The sequence below is a fragment of the Gadus macrocephalus genome, chromosome 13, assembly GCF_031168955.1.
Source record: "Gadus macrocephalus chromosome 13, ASM3116895v1".
NCBI classification, from domain to species: domain Eukaryota; kingdom Metazoa; phylum Chordata; class Actinopteri; order Gadiformes; family Gadidae; genus Gadus; species Gadus macrocephalus.
Genome location: NC_082394.1, coordinates 8,807,460 through 8,829,959, shown reverse-complemented (window position 1 = coordinate 8,829,959; position 22,500 = coordinate 8,807,460). Strand labels below are relative to the sequence as shown.

The window sequence follows — 22,500 nt, the reverse complement described above, 5'->3', positions numbered from 1 at the left end:
TACAGACAAAAAGCTTTCATTTTGATTTTAATCACACCAATGTCGATTTTTTAATGCTCTAGCCTGCGAATAAATCAGTGTAACCGATTGCAGTGAGCGATCTTTGTCATAGTCACCATGGTCACAGTACTGGAGGTACTCAATAGTCGATATACATTTCTCAACACAGAGTCCTACTATTGCGTCCAAAGTGGACCACTATTATAGACCTATAATTATCTGTTACTATCTTTTATAAGTTTTGGTCACACAACTTCATAGCAATTGGTGCTACAAACCAACGTTGCAATGTACCACTTACTTTAAAAGTTACATTAAAAAATAATTAGCGTAAAATAACAGTGTCTGGTTTTTCCGCACCTCAATAGTTTTGTTTTGGATACAAACGTTCTCCGAAAAGAGTGAGCGCCTACTTTTATCAAACAGGGGAACAACCTCCACAACGAACGTCTCATGAACACGGATGGATTAAAGAATGCACCCCCACTTATAATAATCCCCTTTATCGGCGAGCTACCCTTCCCCAGTGCGCCCCACTATTTCAAACGACGGAGCATGCTGGTGTTCACTGGATCGGCCTATGAGGCGCGTTTCGAGAGAAGGTTAAGCTTCTAGCACGCTTATATATATAATGCCATGCTGTGTGTGTGCATGTGTGGAGCTCTGTCCGGCCAGTGGTTTAATTTTAATGACCCAAGTCTGCGAGAGGGTTAAAATCCGACGACACTTAAAGTCTAGAGCCACCATGTGTTTGGGGATGTGTGTGGGAGCTCTGTCTGGCAAGTGGTGGATTTTGATGGCTGTGTCCGACAGAGGGTTAAGCTTCTTACCACTTACAGTATAACGCCCTGATGTGTGTGTGTGCGTGTGTGTGTGTGTGTGTGTGTGTGTGTGTGTGTGTGGAAGTGTGAAACGCTGTCTGGACAGCAGAAACCAGCACACCATGTCCCAGAGGCAGAGTGTTCAGGGAGGCATGCTGGAGCCAACCGTGTCCCCACCATGTCAGCCATCTGAATCCTCCCATTCCCTCCTGTCTCTTTCACCGCCAGTACACTCTGCACATTTATCGCAAGCTCACAAGTCATTCCCAGTGATATTGTGGGGTCTTGTATATTTTATTGATCGTCTCCTTTCGATGTTTCCCGTCTAAGTTTTTACGTTTTTTGTAACCACGACGACGTCGACCTTCGCTTTGTGACAAGAATTCCACTGTATAGAAACGAACAAGCCGATCTTTTAGGAAAAAAAAGCGGTAAAAAAAAAAAAGAAGCACCACACCCCAGAGCCATCATGCCTGTCAGCTTTCCGGGGCCTCCAGTGGTAGTGAGCGCTCTGTCTGGTCTCTGTCCCTCCCAGAAGGGCCACCACGAGATTCGGGAGATCCGTCAGTTCCACTTCACCAGCTGGCCCGACCACGGCGTGCCCTGCTACGCCACGGGCCTCCTGGGGTTCATCCGCCAGGTCAAGTTCCTCAACCCCCCCGACGGGGGGCCCGTCGCCGTGCACTGCAGGTCGGTCACACATGAACACATGCATATATAAATGCATGAATGCGTATCTATATCTATAGATATATCTACATGGACAGATATAGCTGTATGAATTCCGTCTCTGTTTTATTTACTCCTTGTCTTCCATCCCTCGCTCATTCTGTCTCCTGCCCCGTGCAGCTCATACGATGCCTCCTTTCTGACTGTATCTCAACCTCAAACCCCCACACACACACACACACACACACACACACACACACACACACACACACACACACACACACACACACACACACACACACACACACACACACACACACGCACACACAAACACGTGCACAAAGCATCTATATGAGAACAAAACACTGCATTGGTATAGGTGTTTGTGTTTCCATGCCGATTGAATAGGTGTTTTAGGTTCTCATTGCGATCGTACAGATTTTTGAGGTTCCCATGGCAATGCCATAGTTATTCCATGGCATTTGTTTAGGGTGTAGGGTGTTCCCGTGGCGACGATACAGTGGAGAGACGGGTGAACTGGGGTAGCGTGTGCGTAAGTTGTCAGGTGAGAGTTTGTGTTAAAGGTCATTACCCAGACAGGTGGCAGGGAGGGTTATCGTCCGGGGAGTTATCGCCCTGCTCCGCTCCCACAGCTGAGGCTGACAGGGAGAGATCCTTTATCACAAGAGATAACCCCGCTATGGAATAGCTGCTGGTTGAGAGACGGACTGCCGACTGGCAGACATAGAGACAGACAGACAGACAGGCAGGTGTAGGACTTGGATGGACAGGCAGACAGGAAGTTGCAGCAGTCACTTTTCATTTCCAAGGCCACTCTCAGCCCATTAGCCTATGTCAGAAGACATTTAAACATACACACACATACACACACACACACACACACACACACACATACACACACACAAACTCGTAAAGGTCCAAGTGAGTTTTGGTCTCAACATTAATCACAGAGGTTGACAGCTAATCTGTTGAGATTCTCTCTCTCTCTCTCTCTCTCTCTCTCTCTCTCTCTCTCTCTCTCTCTTTCTCTCTCTCTCTCTCTCTCTCTCTCTCTCTCTCTCTCTCTCTCTCTCTCTCTCTCTCTCTCTCTCTCTCTCTCCATATGTATCTGTCAATGTCTCTACCTCCCTCCTTCTCTCCCTCCCCCTGCTTCTCTCTCGCACACACACTCTTTCTCACACTCTCCCGGTGTCCCTTTATCTCTCTTTAACTCTCTCTCCTGCTCTCCCACTTTATCTCACCCTCGCGCTCTCGTTTTCTCTCCCTCCCCCTTCACCTCTCTTGGTATCTCTGGACTTCTCTGGGGGAAATGCAAAGTGAAAGATAGCTTAGACTTCTTCCCTCTGCCCATCCCTTTCTCTCTCTCCCTCCATCTTTCTCTCCATCCCTCCCTGTTCAGCTTCTTCTTGTTCTGCATCAGTCTGTATTTTCCTCCTCCCTCCCTGTGGCCATCCCTCACTTGCCTGTGGTCTACTACTCCCTCTCCTCCCTCTCTCCCCTCTACTCCCTCTCCTCCCCCTCTGCTCGTGCTCACCTATCCTAATGATCTCTCTCCTCCTCCTACTCCTGCTCCTCCAGTCCCTCTCACTTATGTCATCTATTCTCTCCTGCTGTTCATCTGTCTTACCTCTAATCACTCTCACTCATTATTTTGATCTCTCCCCTCACAGTTTTTTCTCTCCTAATTTCTACTTTCTCCAGCTTTCCCCATCCTCCTCCTCCTCCTCCTCCTCCGCTCTCTTCCTCTCTCCTCCTCCCTCCTCCTGTTCTCTCCTCTACTCTATCACAGGTAATGCTGTTCTCGTTGTCTTAATTATTGATACTTCTTCTTCAGAGTGTGTTTAATAATGTGTGTGTGTGTGTGTACGTGCGTGTGCAGTGCGGGAGCAGGGAGGACTGGCTGCTTCATGGCGGTGGACATCATGTTGGACATGGCGGAGAACGAAGGCGTCGTTGACATCTTCAACTGCATCAGAGAGCTGAGGAGTCAGAGAGTTAACATGGTGCAGACAGAGGTAATCACACACACACACACACACACAAACACAGACATACACATCAGAGAGCTGAGGAGTCAGAGAGTTAACATGGTGCAGACAGAGGTAATCACACACACACACACACACACACACACACACACACAAACACAGACATACACATCAGAGAGCTGAGGAGCCAGATAGTTAACATGGTGCAGACAAAGGTGTACACACACAGGCACATACACACACAAACACACAGATGGACAAACACATCAGAGAGCTAGGGAGCCAGATAGTTAACATGGTGCAGACAAAGGTGTACACACACGCGCGCACACACACACACACACACACACACACACACACACACACACACACACACACACACACACACACACACACACACACACACACACACACACACACACACACACACATCCAGTGTGTTAAGTGACCGTCAGCTCGGGGCTTTTTGCACCTCTATCGCCCGGTCTCCACGTTTCCCTCATTCTCCCCCCAGGTTGTCTTCCCTACCCTGGGCTCCACGCCCGCCCAGAATCCCCTGTTGATCCATAACAGAGCTCGTTGGCCTCCCTTAGCCCCACAGCACCTGCAGAACCCCCCCTCGCTGTCGTTAATAATTAGCTTCCATGTTGATCTCGCGGTACATCGCGTCCTTGTGGAACGGAGAGAATGGTGAATGTAGTAATACACCAGATATGGGAGTAAAGACTGCGGCATCTTCTATTATCTTTCTACTAAGCTAAGCGCTTGTGTTATGTTATTCTATTTGCTAGTCTAATCTTAGCTTAGTTTACCTTAGCCTCGTTTATTTTAGATTAGTCTCACATATCGGACTTCTAAATACTTATCTAACGTATGATGAAGGGGGCTTCAAGGCATTTCAAGTTTAAATATATTTTGCTTCATATGTGTTTCGACCAATCATGTGGCTGGAGGGCGGGATCTGCGTGTGTGATTATTTGTTAACACAAACTCAGCCTTAAGTGATAAACAGTAAACAGTAAAAGAGTGTCTGTAAAGGTTCCAAATCAACACCGTTCATCTTATTTTGGCAAACGTAGAATCAAATGAAGAATTTAATCAGTTTAGACTTTACTATAAATCATTTCTCTACGACCATCTGAAGAAGTAAGAGCTGCTTTTATCTCGGAAGCCATTTTCCCTCACCTTTCCTACCTCAAACCTCCCTGCGTCTGCGAATTCAGCGCAATCAGCCCTTTTATAATCCCCTGTGCGGCTGATGCCGAAAACATCCCGTTTCGTGCAGTGGAGGCAGGGTATCTCCCTGTTGGTGAGCTGAGCTGCTGAGTGCAGGTTAATCCACACCGCCTCCCAGCCCAACCGAGCGCCTCTGTCACACTTTACGATAAGGGTTCATTATTATACCATGAATAAACATGAGTTAATGCAGTAGTAAGCCTTGACTAGCAGTCCATCAACAGTAAACTAATGTGTCTTCTACTCATAACCTAATGGTGTTAATGTATATTAAGAGTGTTCATGTTAACTAAGGGTTAGGGTTAGGGCATTTGGGTTATGATTAACCCAAACTTAATTGGGTTTTGGTTGACCAAATGCTAACCCGAAGCCCTATGCTAATGCTATATAATAATGCTTATTACTACATTCATTCATGTCAATTAATGGTATTTAAACTACCCCTTAAGTAGCCGTGGTAACGAAGCCTTGTAGAGTGGGGAGGGTTTCAGCTATGGAGGGTAACCATAGTCAGGTTGTTTGATTCCTAGCCGAAAGGTTTCTGGTTCGATCGCCAATGTCCACGGTCGACCTGCAGGCATCGCAGAGCAAGAAGCCACCTACCGCCTTTATGTCCTTTCATGACTTGTATCAGAGCCCACTGTGATTCACTTCTCTTTGGATACATTAGTAAACTCTGTATTAACATCGAGGCTGCCGATCGTGTGTGTGTGTGTGTGCGTGTGTGTGTGTGGGTCATTGCTGTAGCAGACCTGCATGCTGTTTTAATCCCACTCTGTGTGACACAAAGCAATTAATCTTTTAAATACACAGGGGTGTGCGTGTGGGTCTGTGTGTCGGTGTGTGCGCGTGAATGAGTTTGTGTGTGGTTGTGTGTGAATCGGTGTGTGTGTGTGGTGCGTGCGAGAAGTCATTATAGTGGCCTTTTTAAAACTGTCCTCTGGCCACAAGGGCAACAATTAACATGCATGCAAGAGAGAATGGAAGAGAGGGAGAGAGAGAGAGAGAGAGGGAGAGAGGGAGAGGGAGCGAGAGAGAGAGAGAGAGAGAGAGAGAGAGAGAGAGAGAGAGAGAGAGAGAGAGAGAGAGAGAGAGAGAGAGAGAGAGAGAGATGCCACTGTCCCGTTGTTTAATTGGTTGTTTCATAGCTATCTGATTGGTCGGTGCTGAAACATGCTGTTATCTACAGAGGAGCTTTCGGTCCTCCGCTCCCACCCCTAACCAGCTTGTGTGTGCGTGTGCACCTGTGTTTGTCTCCAGGAGCAGTATGTGTTTGTGCACGATGCCATCCTGGAGGCGTGTCTGTGTGGGAACACAGCCATCCCAGTGTGTGAGTTCAGAGCTGTCTACTACAACATCAGCAGGCTGGACCCGCAGACCAACTCTAGCCAGGTCAAGGACGAGTTCCAGGTACCCACACACATACACACACATACACACAGATGCATACACACACACACACACACACACACACACACACACACACACACACACAGGCATGCGTACACACACAAACACACACACGCAGGCATTCAGACACACAAGAAACCATACACACACAAAATAACAAACAGGCATGCATACACACACAAATACACACAGTCATGCAAACACCCACACACAGAGACACACTCACACACACACACACACACACACAGGGTTGCATACACACACACAACAAGACACCCACAGAGACACTACAGGAACAAAATCACACAGATACATACACACACACACACACACACATACACATGCATACACACCCACACACAAACACACACACACACACACACACACACACACACACACACACACACACACAGGCATGCAGAGCAACCAACCATACAAACACATGCAGGCATGCACACATACACACACTCACACACCCACACAGACTCTACAGGAATAAAACCACACAGATACACACACTCTCTGGCAAACAACCCCACACATACCAACACACACACACACTCACACACACAACATTTAACATCAGGGGGCTCACCCCTCAGACCAACTCCAACCAGGTCAAGGACGAGTTCCAGGTGGACACACATACACCCTCATGCACACCCATCCACACACACACACACATGTAGGCACAGACATACACACACCTACACAGACACTCCTTCCTCTGTTCCTGTGTGTTGGGTTTTGGACATTCTCTCCCTAAAGGCCCATTGGACTATTCTGATAAACATGAAGTGGTAGTTGCCCTTTACGTCTTTACACCTGGACATGTATCACCGAGGCAACACTTACATTCCACTATCTTCTATTTCTGTTTTCTCTCTCTCTCTCTCTCTCTCTCTCTCTCTCTCTCTCTCTCTCTCTCTCTCTCTCTCTCTCGTTACCAGACTCTGAACATAGTGACCCCTAGGGTTCGTCCGGAGGACTGCAGTGTAGGTCTGCTCCCCAGGAACCACGACAAGAACCGCAGTATGGACGTCCTGTCTGCAGACCGATGCCTCCCCTTCCTCATATCTGTGGATGGAGAGAGCTCCAACTACATCAACGCTGCCCTCATGGACGTGAGTATTGTCTCTTTCTCTACGCCTTTATTCTCATGCTTAATCCTTCTCTAAATGCTTTATGCACTTACCAAAATAAGGTAAAGTACTTCCTAAACTAACTAGAAAACAAGGTGTAAATCCAATCCTTGCTATTCGTTGTTTACGGCTCTGTGCTGTCTGACTGCTGGATCTGAGATAATTCACATCCTTACCGTACAACTGTTATTTACATACACTGTCACTTTAACAACATTAGACTGATCCCAAACCTCGAACGTTTTCAAAATTGTAATTTAGCTAAGATAAGATTTTTAACTGTCAGCCTTTCAATTTTCTATGTCAATACCAGTAAAACCTAATCCAGACAATAAACAAAAACTGCAGTAGATAATCAACAATTGAACTTTTTTCCCATGATCCTCTGCTCCCCCAGAGCCACAAGCAGCCGGCCGCCTTCATCGTTACCCAGCATCCTCTGCCCAACACCACGGCAGACTTCTGGAGGCTGGTGTTTGATTACAACTGCTCCTCCATCGTCATGCTCAACGAGATGGACGCCGCGCAGGTATATGAATCTTAGAACCTCACTTAATGCATTCAATACAATGCAAATATAAAGACATACAATTATATATAAATATATTATAGCCTATAGAGAATATTGAATATAAGTACATACGATGCTGGCTCAACAATATAGACACCGCACACACAAACACACACACACACATACACACACAGGATATAATATAAATATACATTATATATTCATGGTTGTGTTATAATAACTAGTTATACAGCAACGTGTTCCATTTCAACCGAGTGGCTCAACACTGTAAAAGGCTGCTGAAGTGGTGGGTGTTATTCATTCACGTTTCTATTTTCAACATGGGGGGGGGGGGGGGGGGGGGGAATAAGCTCAAGGCTCCCTCAGTGGGTCACTGAACAAGAGCATGCAGATTCCTGCTGGATGTTTTATGAGCCCTCCTGGTCTCCAAGCAGTGTGCGTTGTGACATCATGAGAGGGCAGGGTCATTGAGGATCGCTACGTTCTACGAATGAAGATGGTTCCCGTGATTAAACTAGAATCCCCAGGAGCGGCCAGACAGGAAAGAAGAGTCTGATTGGGATTGCGGGTCACCGAAGCGATGCTTGGGAAGAAGAGCGAAGGCACGGGGAATGATGGTTTGAAGGAAGACACCAGATTGTTCACGATAGTACAACTTTTGTTGTATTAAACAGGCCTTTCATTCCGACCATGTAGTTTGAGTTCACCTGTTCAGTTTCTTTTATAACAATTAAACAGGGTGTTCCTTTCTCACCAAACCTTTGGTTTGGGCATTTATTCTGGTCACCCATAACGCTGCAGTGTATACATCGCTAGTAATCAGGCACGATGGCCCTGAAGCTAATGCACATGCTCAGAACTTGGAGCAGATGTGGACACCACAGTCGGCCAATAGGAGTTGCTTGCCGTAGCCAGGAGGAGGGACTAAGGGTTTTTGTTATATATAAGGAGTCTGACTCAAGAAGTTGGGACACGCAAGCACATCAATATTAAAGAAAGCGTGTTGCATTATACCTAGATGCTGGCTCTTTTTTACGGGGCTTTATTTGTTGGCGGAAAAGGATTTAATGAAGAATGAGCGTGGAGTTGGCGGGGGCGCTGCTTGGTGTCGATTCAGTGGAAGTCCTCGCCAAATTCTCCTGAAATTATTTCCAAAGACTCATTCTGCAGCCTCCGGTTTGTGTGCAAACAGCTGGAAAAACCTTCGGAGACAGCGTGCAAAAGTAAAAAACTGGGAAAAATTGTAGTAATGTGAGGTCAAAGCACCGCATCTTCCTGATGAAAGGTGTGAATTACTCGGGTGAAAACATGTTCTCATTATTAAGGCTTCTGTTTTTCTTTGTTGTGTTTTCAAAGACAGGCAGTATGAGTATTAAACACCTCTACCTTCTCTCTCACTCTCTGTGTCTCTTGCTGTCACTCTCTCTGCTCCCTCTCGTTCCCTCCCTCTTTCACCCCTCTCCTTGGAATATTATATTTCTCTCTCTCTCTCTCTCTCTCTCTCTCTCTCTCTCTCTCTCTCTCTCTCTCTCCTCTCTCTCTCCTATCCCTCTCTCTCTCTCTCCTCTCTCTCTCCTATCCCTCTCTCTCTCTCTCTCTCTCTCCTATCCCTCTCTCTCTCTCTCTCTCTCTCTCTCTCTCTCTCTCTCTCCACATCCCTCCCTCTCCCTCCTCCCCCCTTTCTCCCCCCTCCCTCTCTCTAGTTGTGTATGCAGTACTGGCCGGAGAAGAGTTCCTGTTGCTACGGTCCCGTCCAGGTTGAGTTCATCTCTGCAGACATCGACGATGACATCATCAACCGGATCTTCAGGATCTGCAACATGGCGCGGGTACGACCCACCCCGTAACACACACACGTACCTATATATTCACCTCCACACGCCTAATCCTAACCGACATGGCGCAGGTACAACTACAGCCTCAAACGCACCCTTTCTCATTCCCCTTTACACAGGCCTTACGCATTCTTTAACTCACTTTAAAGGTATAGATGTAACTTTCCCCCATTCAAAGATCTCAGAACGACTTATGTTACACATTTTGTTGAGTCGTTTTGTTACGTTGCCTGTCCAAATCCGTCATATACCCTTCACCCCCTAACTTCAGGTAAAAATGGGAAACAAGTGTCCAGCACAGACATTATTTATAGACTAGCCTTTTACGATGTGCTACCATGACAAGTGGCTAATGCCAGCTACAAAGTTAATGTGTATGGTAACGTTCTAACTACAACACCATTCAACACACTCATGAAGTTATTTTTAATATGATTGTTTTCACCACGGATAACAGTGTTGGGCTACCCCATGAGTTAATTTGGCAAATAGGCTTTACTGCTACTGTATGGGAAGTTGACTCATGTAATGGTAAGATAGAGAGTTAACGCTAACGATAGCTAAGATAGCTTACTTGTGACTATTTCAATAGAATGAAATGGTATGATTTGATTTTAAGTGACTAAACATAACAAGAATAAAATTCACAGCGTCATCAAACTTCTTATTTTGTTATTGTTGTGATTGAGAGACCCCTAGCGGGAGAAATTACATCTTTAAAACACATTAAACTCCTTCACAAAAAACACACACCTAAAATACACACACATCCTGACACAGGCACACTAACACACTTGAACACAACCCATAAACCCTTGTGAATGACCCACACCCCGCCAAACATCAACACTCCTTCACATTAAAAGCGTGAGTGACTTCAGTATCAGCATCATTACCTATTCCCCTCCACATTTTATTCCATTTTACCTGATGAGATGTTTTGTCACTCCTCTCCCCTGTCTACATTTCAGCCTCCACCTTTCTTATCCCATCCTCTCTTTTCTTCCCCCTCTCCTCTCTCCTTCTTTTCGGCTCCTTATTCTCTTAGTGCTCTGTTTACTCCCTGGGACACACACACACACACACACACACACACACACACACACACACACACACACACACACACACACACACACATACACACGTCTCCACTCTTGCGTGAAATAGCTCATATCATCACCCCCCTCCCGACACACACACACACACACTTAATCACCTGGCCCATGCTGCTCCACATGTTGAGAGAGAGAGAGAAAGAGAGGGAGGATAATAGGACAGGAGGTTAGGGAAGTGCCTTTATCGTGTGTGCGTGTTTCCTTTGTTTTTGTGTGTGAGTGCATTTGTGTATGTAGACTTTGTGTTTATAAGTGTGTGTGTATGTGTATGTTGTGTGTGTGTGTGTGTGTGTGTGTGTGTGTGTGTGTGTGTGTGTGTTTCTGTGTGTGTGTGTGTGTGTGGGGGGGGGGGGGGGGGGGGTTGTTTCTCTGTGTGTGTGTGTGTGTGTGTGTGTGTGTGTGTGTGTGTGTGTGTGTGTGTGTGTGTGTGTGTTTCTGTCTGTGTGCGTGTGTGTGTGTGTGGGGGGGGGGGGGTTGTTTCTGTGTGTGTGTGTGTGTGTGTGTTTCTGTCTGTGTGTGTGTGTGTGTGTGGGGGGGGGGGGGTTGTTTCTGTGTGTGTGTGTGTGTGTGTGTGTGTGTGTGTGTGTGTGTGTGTGTGTGTGTGTGTGTGTGTGTGTGTGTGTGTGTGTGTGTGTGTGTGTGTGTGTGTGTGTGTCTGTGCCTTGCTCTCTATGGAGCACCATAACACCAGATCAGCCAATCAGAGCCTGGCTGGGGATTTTTTACAAAATGGAGGCTGGATCCCTCAAACAAGTGCAGGTCCAATACGATCTTCTGGCTGCTGCTTTAAACCCAACAATAAGACCTCCATATGGTTGTTTCTCAAGGTCTTAAAAAAACAAAAAACAAAGAGAAAGGTAGATCCAACAATGCTCATTTTTTTCTTCAAATACTGAATAAGAAATAAGAAATAGAGAAAGTACAAATAAACCTGATTTTGGAATTAAGATTAAGTAATGTAGCTTTTAATAAAATGCTGAATAATTTATTAAGGAAAGATAGAAATGGTAAATAAACTGTTTTTTTAGGTTTGCATATAATATTTGATAAAATATTTAATGTCCCTTGTCACCTCATTCCAAACGGGGACATTTGATTAGAAATGTAAAATGTATGTAGTTATTAGTCATCCATCAAGTTTGCTGAAGAAAATATTTTATTTACAATGATTACCGGTAAATGCAGTTTTAAGATTTTCCAATATGGACCGGCCCTGGCCATAATATAGTTTTATCTATCCAACAGGGTCTTTCTTCTGGGCAAACGAGTGTCATACTGCTTTGATTCGGCCTTCTGTATTGTCCCTGACAGTTTGATCAAATATAATTTCATTCAATAGCATTTTTCCAAGCGAATGCACGAAGCGGGCCGACTATTAACGGTGTGGACAAAGTGGTTCAGCCAGGAAAAAGGCATTGAACATTGTGCTAACCCCATTTTAACATTGTTGTCGCTCATGCACAAATGATGGGTCTGCTATGTGTTGGGCACAGGTTAATGTCACTAGGCTCGTATCATGCCCTGGTACATGAAAGTAACACATTAATAATTGCTGTTATGAGTGACCTGTGGACACCTCTGTGAAATATGTCAGGCGTTTATTTTTTCATATTATGTAATGTGTGAGACCGGGAAAAAATAACCGATACATTTGTGATTGGTCAAGCTTATGATAAGCAGCATTGGTTAATTAGTTGTGATCAACAGCATTTCTAATCCTAGATATCTAGCATGAATAACATCCAGCTACGGATATTGGCTTTTTTTAATATGCATGTATCTACAGATTGACTCGAAAACATTTGTTATCACTTTAACTATGCACACTGGATACAAAAAGCAGCGATACAAACCTAAGCTGAAGAAGATTAGAGATATGGGCGACTGGGGCCTTAAATATGAAATGTTTTATTCTCATTCCTCCGACAGCCTCAAGATGGCTATCGCCTGGTCCAGCACTTTCAGTTCATTGGCTGGCCAGCCTACAGGGACACGCCCCTTTCCAAGAGATCTATCCTCCAATTGGTCAGGAGGCTGTCCAAGTGGCAGGAACAGTATGATGGAGGGGATGGACGAACAGTCGTTCACTGTCTGTAAGTAAATACACATCCATACACACACCAACCCACCCACACACACACACACACACACACGCACCCACGGTCACACGCACGCACGCACATACATTTAAATATACACACATACCTACACGTGCTCACATTCACTATATACCCTTAAACAAACACACACACATGTTACACGCACATACACACACACACACACACACACACCCACGCATACTTACACACACACATACTTACACACACACCTACTTACACACACACAATTATACACACAGACATATATGCACAAAAATACCAAACACACACACATACTAACAAACACATGCAGTACATGCATACACATCCACATACATACACAAACACGCACACACACGCAAGCACTACACCCACACACACACACACACACATGTTTTCATTTGACGATTTATTTTATAATATATATTAAACATTTAACAATGTATTTTATATGTATCTGATATTTGATATGAGATAGTTTTGTGAATAAATATATACACTAACAATGCCCTCCTGAAAACAAAAGGGTTACAGAATAATAAGTAAAGTGGGCCCAAACTCTGGGCCCCACAAACACCTTTCACGCGAGGATAGAGAAACCCCTACAGTGAGCCTCCAGTGACAAATATGCTGTGTTCCAGTCGCATGTGTGTGCTGGTCCCCAGAGAAATGATATGAGATACACTTAAGAATGATGCAGTACCCCTATGTTCTACGAAGAGAATGCACACACAACACACACATATGCGGATGCACACACGGAACACACTCTCACAAACACACACCTGTTCGGTGATGTATTTGCTGCGGTGTGTGGTATATTGTTTTTATGCATCCTCTATCTCTGCAAGTCCACACCATCGGTCACACACACACACACACACACACACACACACACACACACACACACACACACACACACACACACACACACACACACACACACACACACACACCATTTAACCTCTCGGCACCTCACAGGTAAGAACCTACACCCTGTTGGCTGATAGCACTGCAGGCTAACGGTTAGCTGGATACTTTCTCAGGCTAACCGCTGGATAGCATGGCAAGCTAGCTGTAACTGATGCTTAACTTAAACACAAACACACATACACCTACAAACGCACATATACATTCACACACATTTACACACACACACACACACACACACACCTTTGATGTGATATATTTGCTGCAGGGTGTGGTATACAGTTTCTAGGTATCATATATCGCTGTTATCGCTGCATAATAAAGACACACAATGCACCCTCATGCACCTATTGAAACACACACACACAGACACACACACGCACATTTACACACTCACAAGCACATTTATACATATACGCAGTCACGCGCACAACATGGTTACACTCACAATCTCACTTTCCAAAATTGCCTGAAGCACTTCACTGGTGCTTATCCAATCAGCTTCCTGTGTCAGAGCTCATTGAGCCAATCAGAATTGGTATTGATTTGTTTCCTTTGGGTCTGAAACTGCCGAAACTACACTGAAAGGTACACCATGGAACCCCTAGCAACATAGGCAGGTGTGGCACACATAGGCTGTGGTGCAGACGCATTCAAATGATGTTCAATGCAATAATGTGGTAATGTGGTATGCATTGGACAGCACCTTGCTAAGGTTTCAGCTACCTGTCGGTTCTTCTATTCACTCTTACTATATATACACTTTAAACCATTTCTGCTGGTCGGGATTAGCACGGCTCTGATATTTTTTGTCGGGGCGTTGTAGTTTGGTTGCGGTGTTGTAGTTTGGTGGATGTGTAGTATTTTGGTTGCAGCGTTGAAGTATGGTTGCGGTGTAGTATTTTGGCCACAGCGTTGAAGTTTGGTTGCAGCGTCGTAGTTTGGCTGCAGCCTTGTAGTTTGATGCGGTGTAGTATTTTGGCCAAAGCGTTGTAGATGGTTGCGGAGTTGCATGTGGGCTGCAGTGTTGTAGTTTGGTCGCAGTGTTGTATCTTGGCCACGGTTTCTGTAGATTGGTAACGTGTTGTATCTTGGCTGCAGCGTTGTAGTTTGGTTGCGGTGTTGCATGTGGGCTACAGTGTTGTCGTTTGGTCGCAGTGGTGTATCTTGGCCACAGCGTTGTAGATTGGTAACGGTGTTGTATCTTGGCTGCAGTGCAAGGTAGCAGTGATGCATTCTGACAACAAACCTCTGCTGGCTCACTAATGGCCCTGGCGGCTTTGGACACAAGGGCTTAACTTATCCACCCATCCACAGCTCTCAAATCACTGTTCTAAAACTGTGGCATCTTGTGGAGTCACAAACTAGCTACCTATTTGCGGCACTGTCTCTCTTTCTCTCTTGTCTCCAGCAGTTCATCAGCTCATTGCTGTGAGGTCATTGATCAATACAGCTGAACTCACCCCTGAGGAGAATATCACTGGACCAGAGAATGAGGGGCCTGTGTTACAAAAATACTGGATGCATGAAATTGAAAAAATAAATAAAACATCTTTATAAAGTTCAACTTCACTTCACTTCCTTCACAACGGTGTTTCCTCATCAAATTCTGTCTCTCTCTGGTATGAGATGGTTGTAGTGCTCTCACAGAGAGGTTACGGTTGTGAGCTTAGAAAATAACTGCTATTAGGTATTAGTTTGGTGATCGTAAAGTCCCAGCCCTTCAAGACAGGAGGATAAAGACCTTCCTTTACCGAAAATACCTTGTAAATTCTGGGGCTTTCATATCTGGCCAAAAATATGTGTGAACTGTGTGTGAATAGGTTTGCTCAGACAATCATCACTCTTAAGATCCCATTTCTGCAACCTCAAGGAATCAATTCCCTCTCTAACCAATACAGACAGAGCTGCTCTGGTGGAGTAATCAGATTGTCTAGTAAACTTTAAATGGGTGTTTACATGCGTATAAAAAGCAAGGATAAGATAATCTCAAGATAATCATACCTCTTTTATCGGGGACTACGTTTTAACGATTAAACATTCCTCTTCTTGGGTTTAACCTGCTGGCTTGTCGGCAGTAATTTAATCCTCTGCGCGGCTAAAAGCAGGTGAAATGTTGGCGATAGGGACATGCTCCATCTGCTCCCAGCTAGCGACCGCTCCCAGAGATAATCAGACCCCCTCATCGATCCAAGAGACTCCGTAATACCAGAGATAAGGAGGAACATGATGGTCTGATCAATACGTGATGAGAATAGCTTGTTTTTTTACTTCCCCTCTTCCTCCTGAAGGTTACAGGGGGATGGTATTTAATACACACTTCTTGTCTGATTAGCCTCTGCATTGGAACGATTAGACACATACAGGGGCCATTATACAGTACAGGGAACACTATATAATACAGGGAACACCAAACAGTACAGGTAACATTATACAATACAGGGAACACTATAGAATACAGGGAACACGATACAATACAGGGAACACTAAACAGTACAGGTAACACTAAACAGTACAGGGAACACTATAGAATACAGGGAACACTATAGAATACAGGGAACACGATACAATACAGGGAACACTATACAGTACAGGGAACACTAAACAGTACAGGGAACATGATACAATACAGGGGCCACTATATAATACAGGGAACACTATACAGTACAGGGAACACTATACAATACAGGGAACACTATACAATACAGGGAACACTATATAATACAGGGAACACTATACAGTACAGGGAACACTATACAGTACAGGGAACACTATACAATAATAATAATAATAATAATAATAATAATAATAATAAAATGTATTTATATACAGGGGCCACTAAGTAGTACAAGGAACCCTATAGGATACAGGGGCCATTTTACGGTACATGGGAAACTATTCAATACAGGGAACACTATACAATACAGGGCCAACCATACAACGCAGAGGCAACTTACTATAAAACTGTCAAGATGCTTTCCCTAACCAGAGACCTAACCCATCTCTAACCTTATACCAAAATAACCATATCTTACCCAATGCTTAAATTTAATCATTTCTAAACGTACACCTGAACCAAAGAATCTCTAACCTATTACCTGATCCCAACCATCACCAACGTACTAGCTGTACTTCCAGCTTTGTCATATTTATACCTTATAAAAACTTAGTTAAAAAATGTCTTACCTGATACAGAACCTGTCTGGCTGTGATATATGATCAAAGAAAATGTTCTAACAACTTTATATGTGGATACATTTTCCGGGTCTATTCAGCTATTATGAATACATAAATTATGATTATCCCTTGTTTAAAATACGAATACATTTGGTCTGGCTGGCAATTTCCGTCTGTAATTGACAGAACCCAGTTCATTCTGGTCGCCTAGCAACCATGTGAACCATTCTTCTGTATGAAGCTACAAGTTTAGCCCACATTTTGAAAGACCCATTAGCTAACATAAATACCCTCCAGCATACATAAAGGTATTGCGTTATTCAGATTTAGATCCGCATCAGTCATTTATCACCTTTAGAAGCTTGAAATGGTGTATTTACTCTAAAGTCTTCCTCCTGTGTCCACTTAAATGCCACCATCCCCCAAGTGTTACTCATGAATGCAACGTTTCACGTTAAACTAAACATTTAACACGTTTAACAACATGCCATTGGTCCAATTTGCAGGGGACTAAATAGTATCAACACAACAGCGATCTTGTTAACTTGAGCACAGGAAACCGTTTGTTTAAGGCAAAGTAAAGTGGCATAATATACTTTTTGAGTGTTGAGAGAAAGAAGTATAAATTGCTGAGGTTCTTCAAGGTAAAGACGTTAACATTGGGGAAGCTGTGAAGGAAGGAGGACAGCTGTCATTTTGCATACCTCTCCGTCTCAGTTTTTGTTGTAACCATCTCCCTCCCGCATCAAACTTCTCTTCCTGTCTCTCTCTCTGCCAGCTCTCTCTCAGGGTCCCTCATTCATCATTCTTCAGATGTTTCCTTCTTTTACTCTTCCTTGTCTTCCCCATGTCTTTCCTCTCATTTTTGTCTTTCTTTTTATTTATTTATTGCTAAATTCGATGATGACAAAGTTGCTGATGGTGGTCATGATGGGGTGGTGGAGGTAATGGTGGTGTTGTTGAATGTGAGGATAGTGGTTGTGATAGTGGAGGAGGTGGTGAAAGTGGTGAGATGGTGCTGGTGGAGGTAATAATTGCGGTGGTGCTGGTGGAGGTGAAGAAGGTGTTGATGACAGTGGGGGTGATGGTGCTGGTGAAGGTGAGATGGTGCTGGTGATGCTGGTGAAATGCTGTTGTTGCTGGTGGACTTGATGATTATGGTAGTTTTGACGTTGGTAATGACACATGTCAGACATAGAGACTCCATTTATTAAAGTAACAGCCGACGCATCACAGTGACTGTATTGTACCAAGGTGTGTCAATATCCCTGCCTTCCACATCGGTTCCACCAACAGGCCCAGCACACCAATTTGGAATCTGTTTTGAAAATACTGGGGCCTTGATTCTCTGTGCCTTTCTGTTTGACGGCAAATGACTGGTGTGTCGAGTTGGTGAGGTAAAGTGTATCTGTGTTCCGTTAGAAGTGAGTAAAAACTCTAAGTCTCTCCCTCTCTCTCTCGCTCTCTCTCGCTCTCTCTCCCTCTCTAGCACGGGCGGGGGGCGATCCGGGACCTTCTGTGCCGTGTGCAGCATCAGTGAGATGATCCGGCAGCAGAACATTGTGGACGTCTTCCACACCGTGAAGACCCTGAGGAACAACAAGACCAACATGGTGGAGTCCATGGTCAGCCGACACACACGCGGCATATACGCCCACGCTCATGTTGTATACAAGCAAACACAAACATTATATACAAAGAAATACCCAATGTATACACATACACGTTATACACACACACACACACACACACACACACACACACACACACACACACACACACACACACACACACACACACACACACACACACACACACACACACACACACACACACACACACACACACACATACACACACACACACACACTATATATACAAACACACTACAGACACAAACATTTTACACATACACATACATGTGATAAAATCACACACACTATTTAAAAACCCGTACTGTATACACATACATCTTATATGCACACACACACACACACATACACACTATTTATTAACACACACTGTACACATACAAGTTATAAACACACATACACACACATACACAAACTCTTTGTGAACAAAAAACAAACTGTATACGCACACTCACATTGTAGTTGCACACACATAAACACACTCAAACACATACACACGTAATCACATTACACTCATACTCTTGAAACACATAACAGTTTCTTTTTTTCTTGACTTTAAATTTGCTTTTGGTTGTTTCTGTGCCTTCACAGGAGCAGTACAAGTTCTGCTATGAGGTTGCCCTGGAAGCACTCAGCTCCTTCTGATTGCCTCCTCCCCCCTCGCCAAATTCACCTGATTGGCCATCGATGCTGCCTGTCAAACTCAATACTGGGACGTAGGAAGCGGAATTATGCTTCCTGTTGACTCAGAACCAGCCTGTGTGTGTGTGTGTGTGTGTGTGTGTGTGTGTGTGTGTGTGTGTGTGTGTGTGTGTGTGTGTGTGTGTGTGTGTGTGTGTGTGTGTGTGTGTGTGTGTGTGTGTGTGTGTGTGTGCGTCCGAGAGTGTTCATGTGAGGGCATGCTTGTGATCCTTGCATACATTACTGTGTGTATATGTGCACGTATGTGCACGTAAAAATTCGCCCAAAACCTTGGACAAAATATAAAAAAGGACACTACTCATAAACACGTGTGTGTGTGTGTGTGTGTGTGTGTGTGTGTGTGTGTGTGTGTGTGTGTGTGTGTGTGTGTGTGTGTGTGTGTGTGTGTGTGTGTGTGTGTGTGTGTGTGTGTGTGTGTGTGTGTGTGTGGGGGGGGGGGGGGGGAAGAGTGGGGGATGGGCACCCTGCATACCGAGGACTTTACTTGCTTGTACAAAGTAAACTGAAAGACATAAAAAATGTTATCGTGTAAAAAAAATACCTAAACAACAAAAAAAGCTAAAAACCCAGATGTTAAAAAGCCTCTTTTTCTTGTACTCTGTCCTCTGCTGGGCTGTGTTGTGGCTTTTGTACAGTATTTTCTTTTTAGATATATTCTACGCCTTGAATGTTGTTTCCCTGCAAAGGTTGAGTGTACACTGCAAGATTACACAAAAACGTCCCGTCTGATAAGCTGTTACCTCTTCTGGCTAAAATCTAAGCTAACACTGTTAGCTTAGGCTGCTAGCTCACGCTGTTGGCCAATCGCTATAATGTTGTTTATTTATGCTCTGTTTCCAGTTGAATTTCCCGTTACTCAAGTATTTTCTGTAGATTATTTTATCATAGAAGCATATGTATTTATTTATTAAAAAAGCAGGCAAGATTAACACTGGCGGCAAAAATAAATGATTTATGAGAACAAAAGGGTTTGAAGAGGCGTTCTGCGTTGACATCACTGGCTGCAGCTCAATATGAAAATAGGACCTTATGTTATATGTTGATTGTAATATGTTTTGTTAATCCAACCTGCAGCACAGCAACATTTCGATTCGCTCTTGTGTTTTTTTGATTACACATTACGCAACCAACAATAATTTCTAATTTCAGCTTCATAAAAACATAGTACTTATTTACATGTGTACATGTAAATCACAGTAAATCACAAAAATATGTCTGCAAATATGTTCAAAACACAACAAGTCCTCAAAAGCCAACCTCAGAAAGAATTTAGCATTTTAAACTAATGATAATTTACTAATGGTAAATGATCTAACAGCCAGATGATGTTATTGAAATCTTGCAGCGTGCAAACACCACTTCTGTAAATAAGATTAGACAACCACAGTCAAACAAACGAACACCCAGACTCAAACCCATCGCTAAAGCTTCTCACTCCAAAATGTTCTTACAGAAGAAGTGTCTTTCAACTGTACATGTTTTCTTGTATTGTTTTCAACAGTCTGCTTCAGTTTTAGTTCCTTGCTAACTGTATGGTATTAGCATGGTAAAACATGTTGTGTTGTTGATCGTGTCTTTACAAAATAACTTGTTGGCTTTGAGGCTTTCTTTGAGATGTTTTGAATGAGAGAGTGAGAAAGAGAGAGGAGAACAAAGAAGGGAGATGGGAATGGAGAGGGTAGGCGTCTAGCTCAGAGGGAACAACACCCATCGATCGGTCTCTTTGGTTCATCATCACCTTTTAGAAAGTTATTCTGCAGAGCTCCCTGTGCCACCTGCCATTACGACTGAAGAACATCATCTATAATAATAAATACAAGGGGCCCCTTTTGATGTGTTGTTGAGGTAAGGTTGAAGGTTGAAGGTTGAGAGGGAAGTGGTCATCCGCTGACCACGATGTTCTCCTAAACCTCAAGATGGGAATGAAGAGCTCCTGTTGAAGGCAGGAGGAGGAGGAGCTTGTCAATGAGGAGCCAAATACAGGATGTAAGCGAGGGGGGAGAGAGACAGATTGGGAGAGAGAGAGAGAGAGGGACAAAGGTAGAGGGAGAGATAAGAGAGACGGAAGGAGATGGAGAGGGACGGATTGAGAGACATAAGAGCAGAGAGGGAGAAAGGGAGAGATATTATTTGGGATAATGATACAGCTGATCACGGTAACACCCTTCCAGTTGTGTTGGAGTGAATCTGTATGTCCCAGTCCCCTCCTGCTAATGAAGACAGATGGTCACATGTGCTGTGATACACTGCCATCCGTCTCAGCTTCCTTATGCCTTTTCTTTATTCTTTTACTTTTTTTTAATGAACACTTGACCGCATTTAGCTATGTATTTTACAAGGTTTTCATGATGTAAACAGAAATTTAATATTATTATTATTGCTATTATTTATTTTTGATACTTCAACAATGTTTAATGGGGGATTTTGTTCCGTCCGCCACAACGTCAGAAATCGAGGTTCAGGATCTTTTACAGAGTGATCGAAGGACAGTTCCACAAAATAATTCAGTTTATCTGCATAACGCGTAATCACATTATTTCTACCTAAGGAAAAAGCTGAAACGGAACTCTTTCGAACCTTGGTTTAAGGAGGCCAATCGTTCCACCTTGGAACAAAAGAGTGTCATCTTCGAAGAGTGACACAGCTCAATAGGAGGACAAGGACAACGTGGACAGTAGTGGTGGTCTGTCCCTGGTTCATCCTGGTGTCAGAGCAGTTGTCGATACTCCTTCAACATCCCGTCCATCACCTTGCTAATCGACCACAGCCTTCGTCCCATGATTTCATTTGTATATAACCTTCCAGAGGTTGGGGGTGCAACGTTACGGTCGATCCAAAGGCGTTCTGTTGTGGTTTGGGTTTCCCTGTGCCGTTGTCCTTGTTGTTGAGGTCTCAGCCAGGGCTTATAACTGAACTATCGTAATCGCAGTAACTCATTTAAGGAAAGACTTTGTGATTGCCTAAAGGAATATTTCTTATTTTTTTCTTCAAATATTAAGCTTTATTTCATTGCGTTTTGATACCTGTTGTTCGTTCATACATTTTGTGCTTTTTTTTCTGGACTTTGCTCTTTACTTTGATATAATAACGATGGTTCTAAATATTATTATATTATTATTATTATTATCATTATTATTAATGTCTCGCAAAATGATTTAGTTCTGGTGATGC

At 44.0% G+C, this 22,500-nt stretch overlaps 1 protein-coding gene across 1 annotated transcript in view; it reads left to right on the top strand.

Moving 5' to 3' along the window:
* Positions 1 to 22,494, top strand: part of ptprt (protein tyrosine phosphatase receptor type T) — a 150,133-nt gene extending 127,639 nt beyond the window's left edge. Inside the window, exons 21-29 of the mRNA XM_060069948.1 lie at positions 1,357 to 1,511; positions 3,391 to 3,526; positions 5,996 to 6,145; positions 7,096 to 7,269; positions 7,685 to 7,816; positions 9,523 to 9,648; positions 12,699 to 12,862; positions 18,465 to 18,600; positions 19,219 to 22,494. Coding sequence (XP_059925931.1) covers positions 1,357 to 1,511; positions 3,391 to 3,526; positions 5,996 to 6,145; positions 7,096 to 7,269; positions 7,685 to 7,816; positions 9,523 to 9,648; positions 12,699 to 12,862; positions 18,465 to 18,600; positions 19,219 to 19,272 — 1,227 coding nt within the window. The 3' untranslated portion in view covers positions 19,273 to 22,494. The remainder of the gene's footprint in view (positions 1 to 1,356; positions 1,512 to 3,390; positions 3,527 to 5,995; positions 6,146 to 7,095; positions 7,270 to 7,684; positions 7,817 to 9,522; positions 9,649 to 12,698; positions 12,863 to 18,464; positions 18,601 to 19,218) is intronic.
* Positions 22,495 to 22,500: the final 6 nt, after the last annotated feature.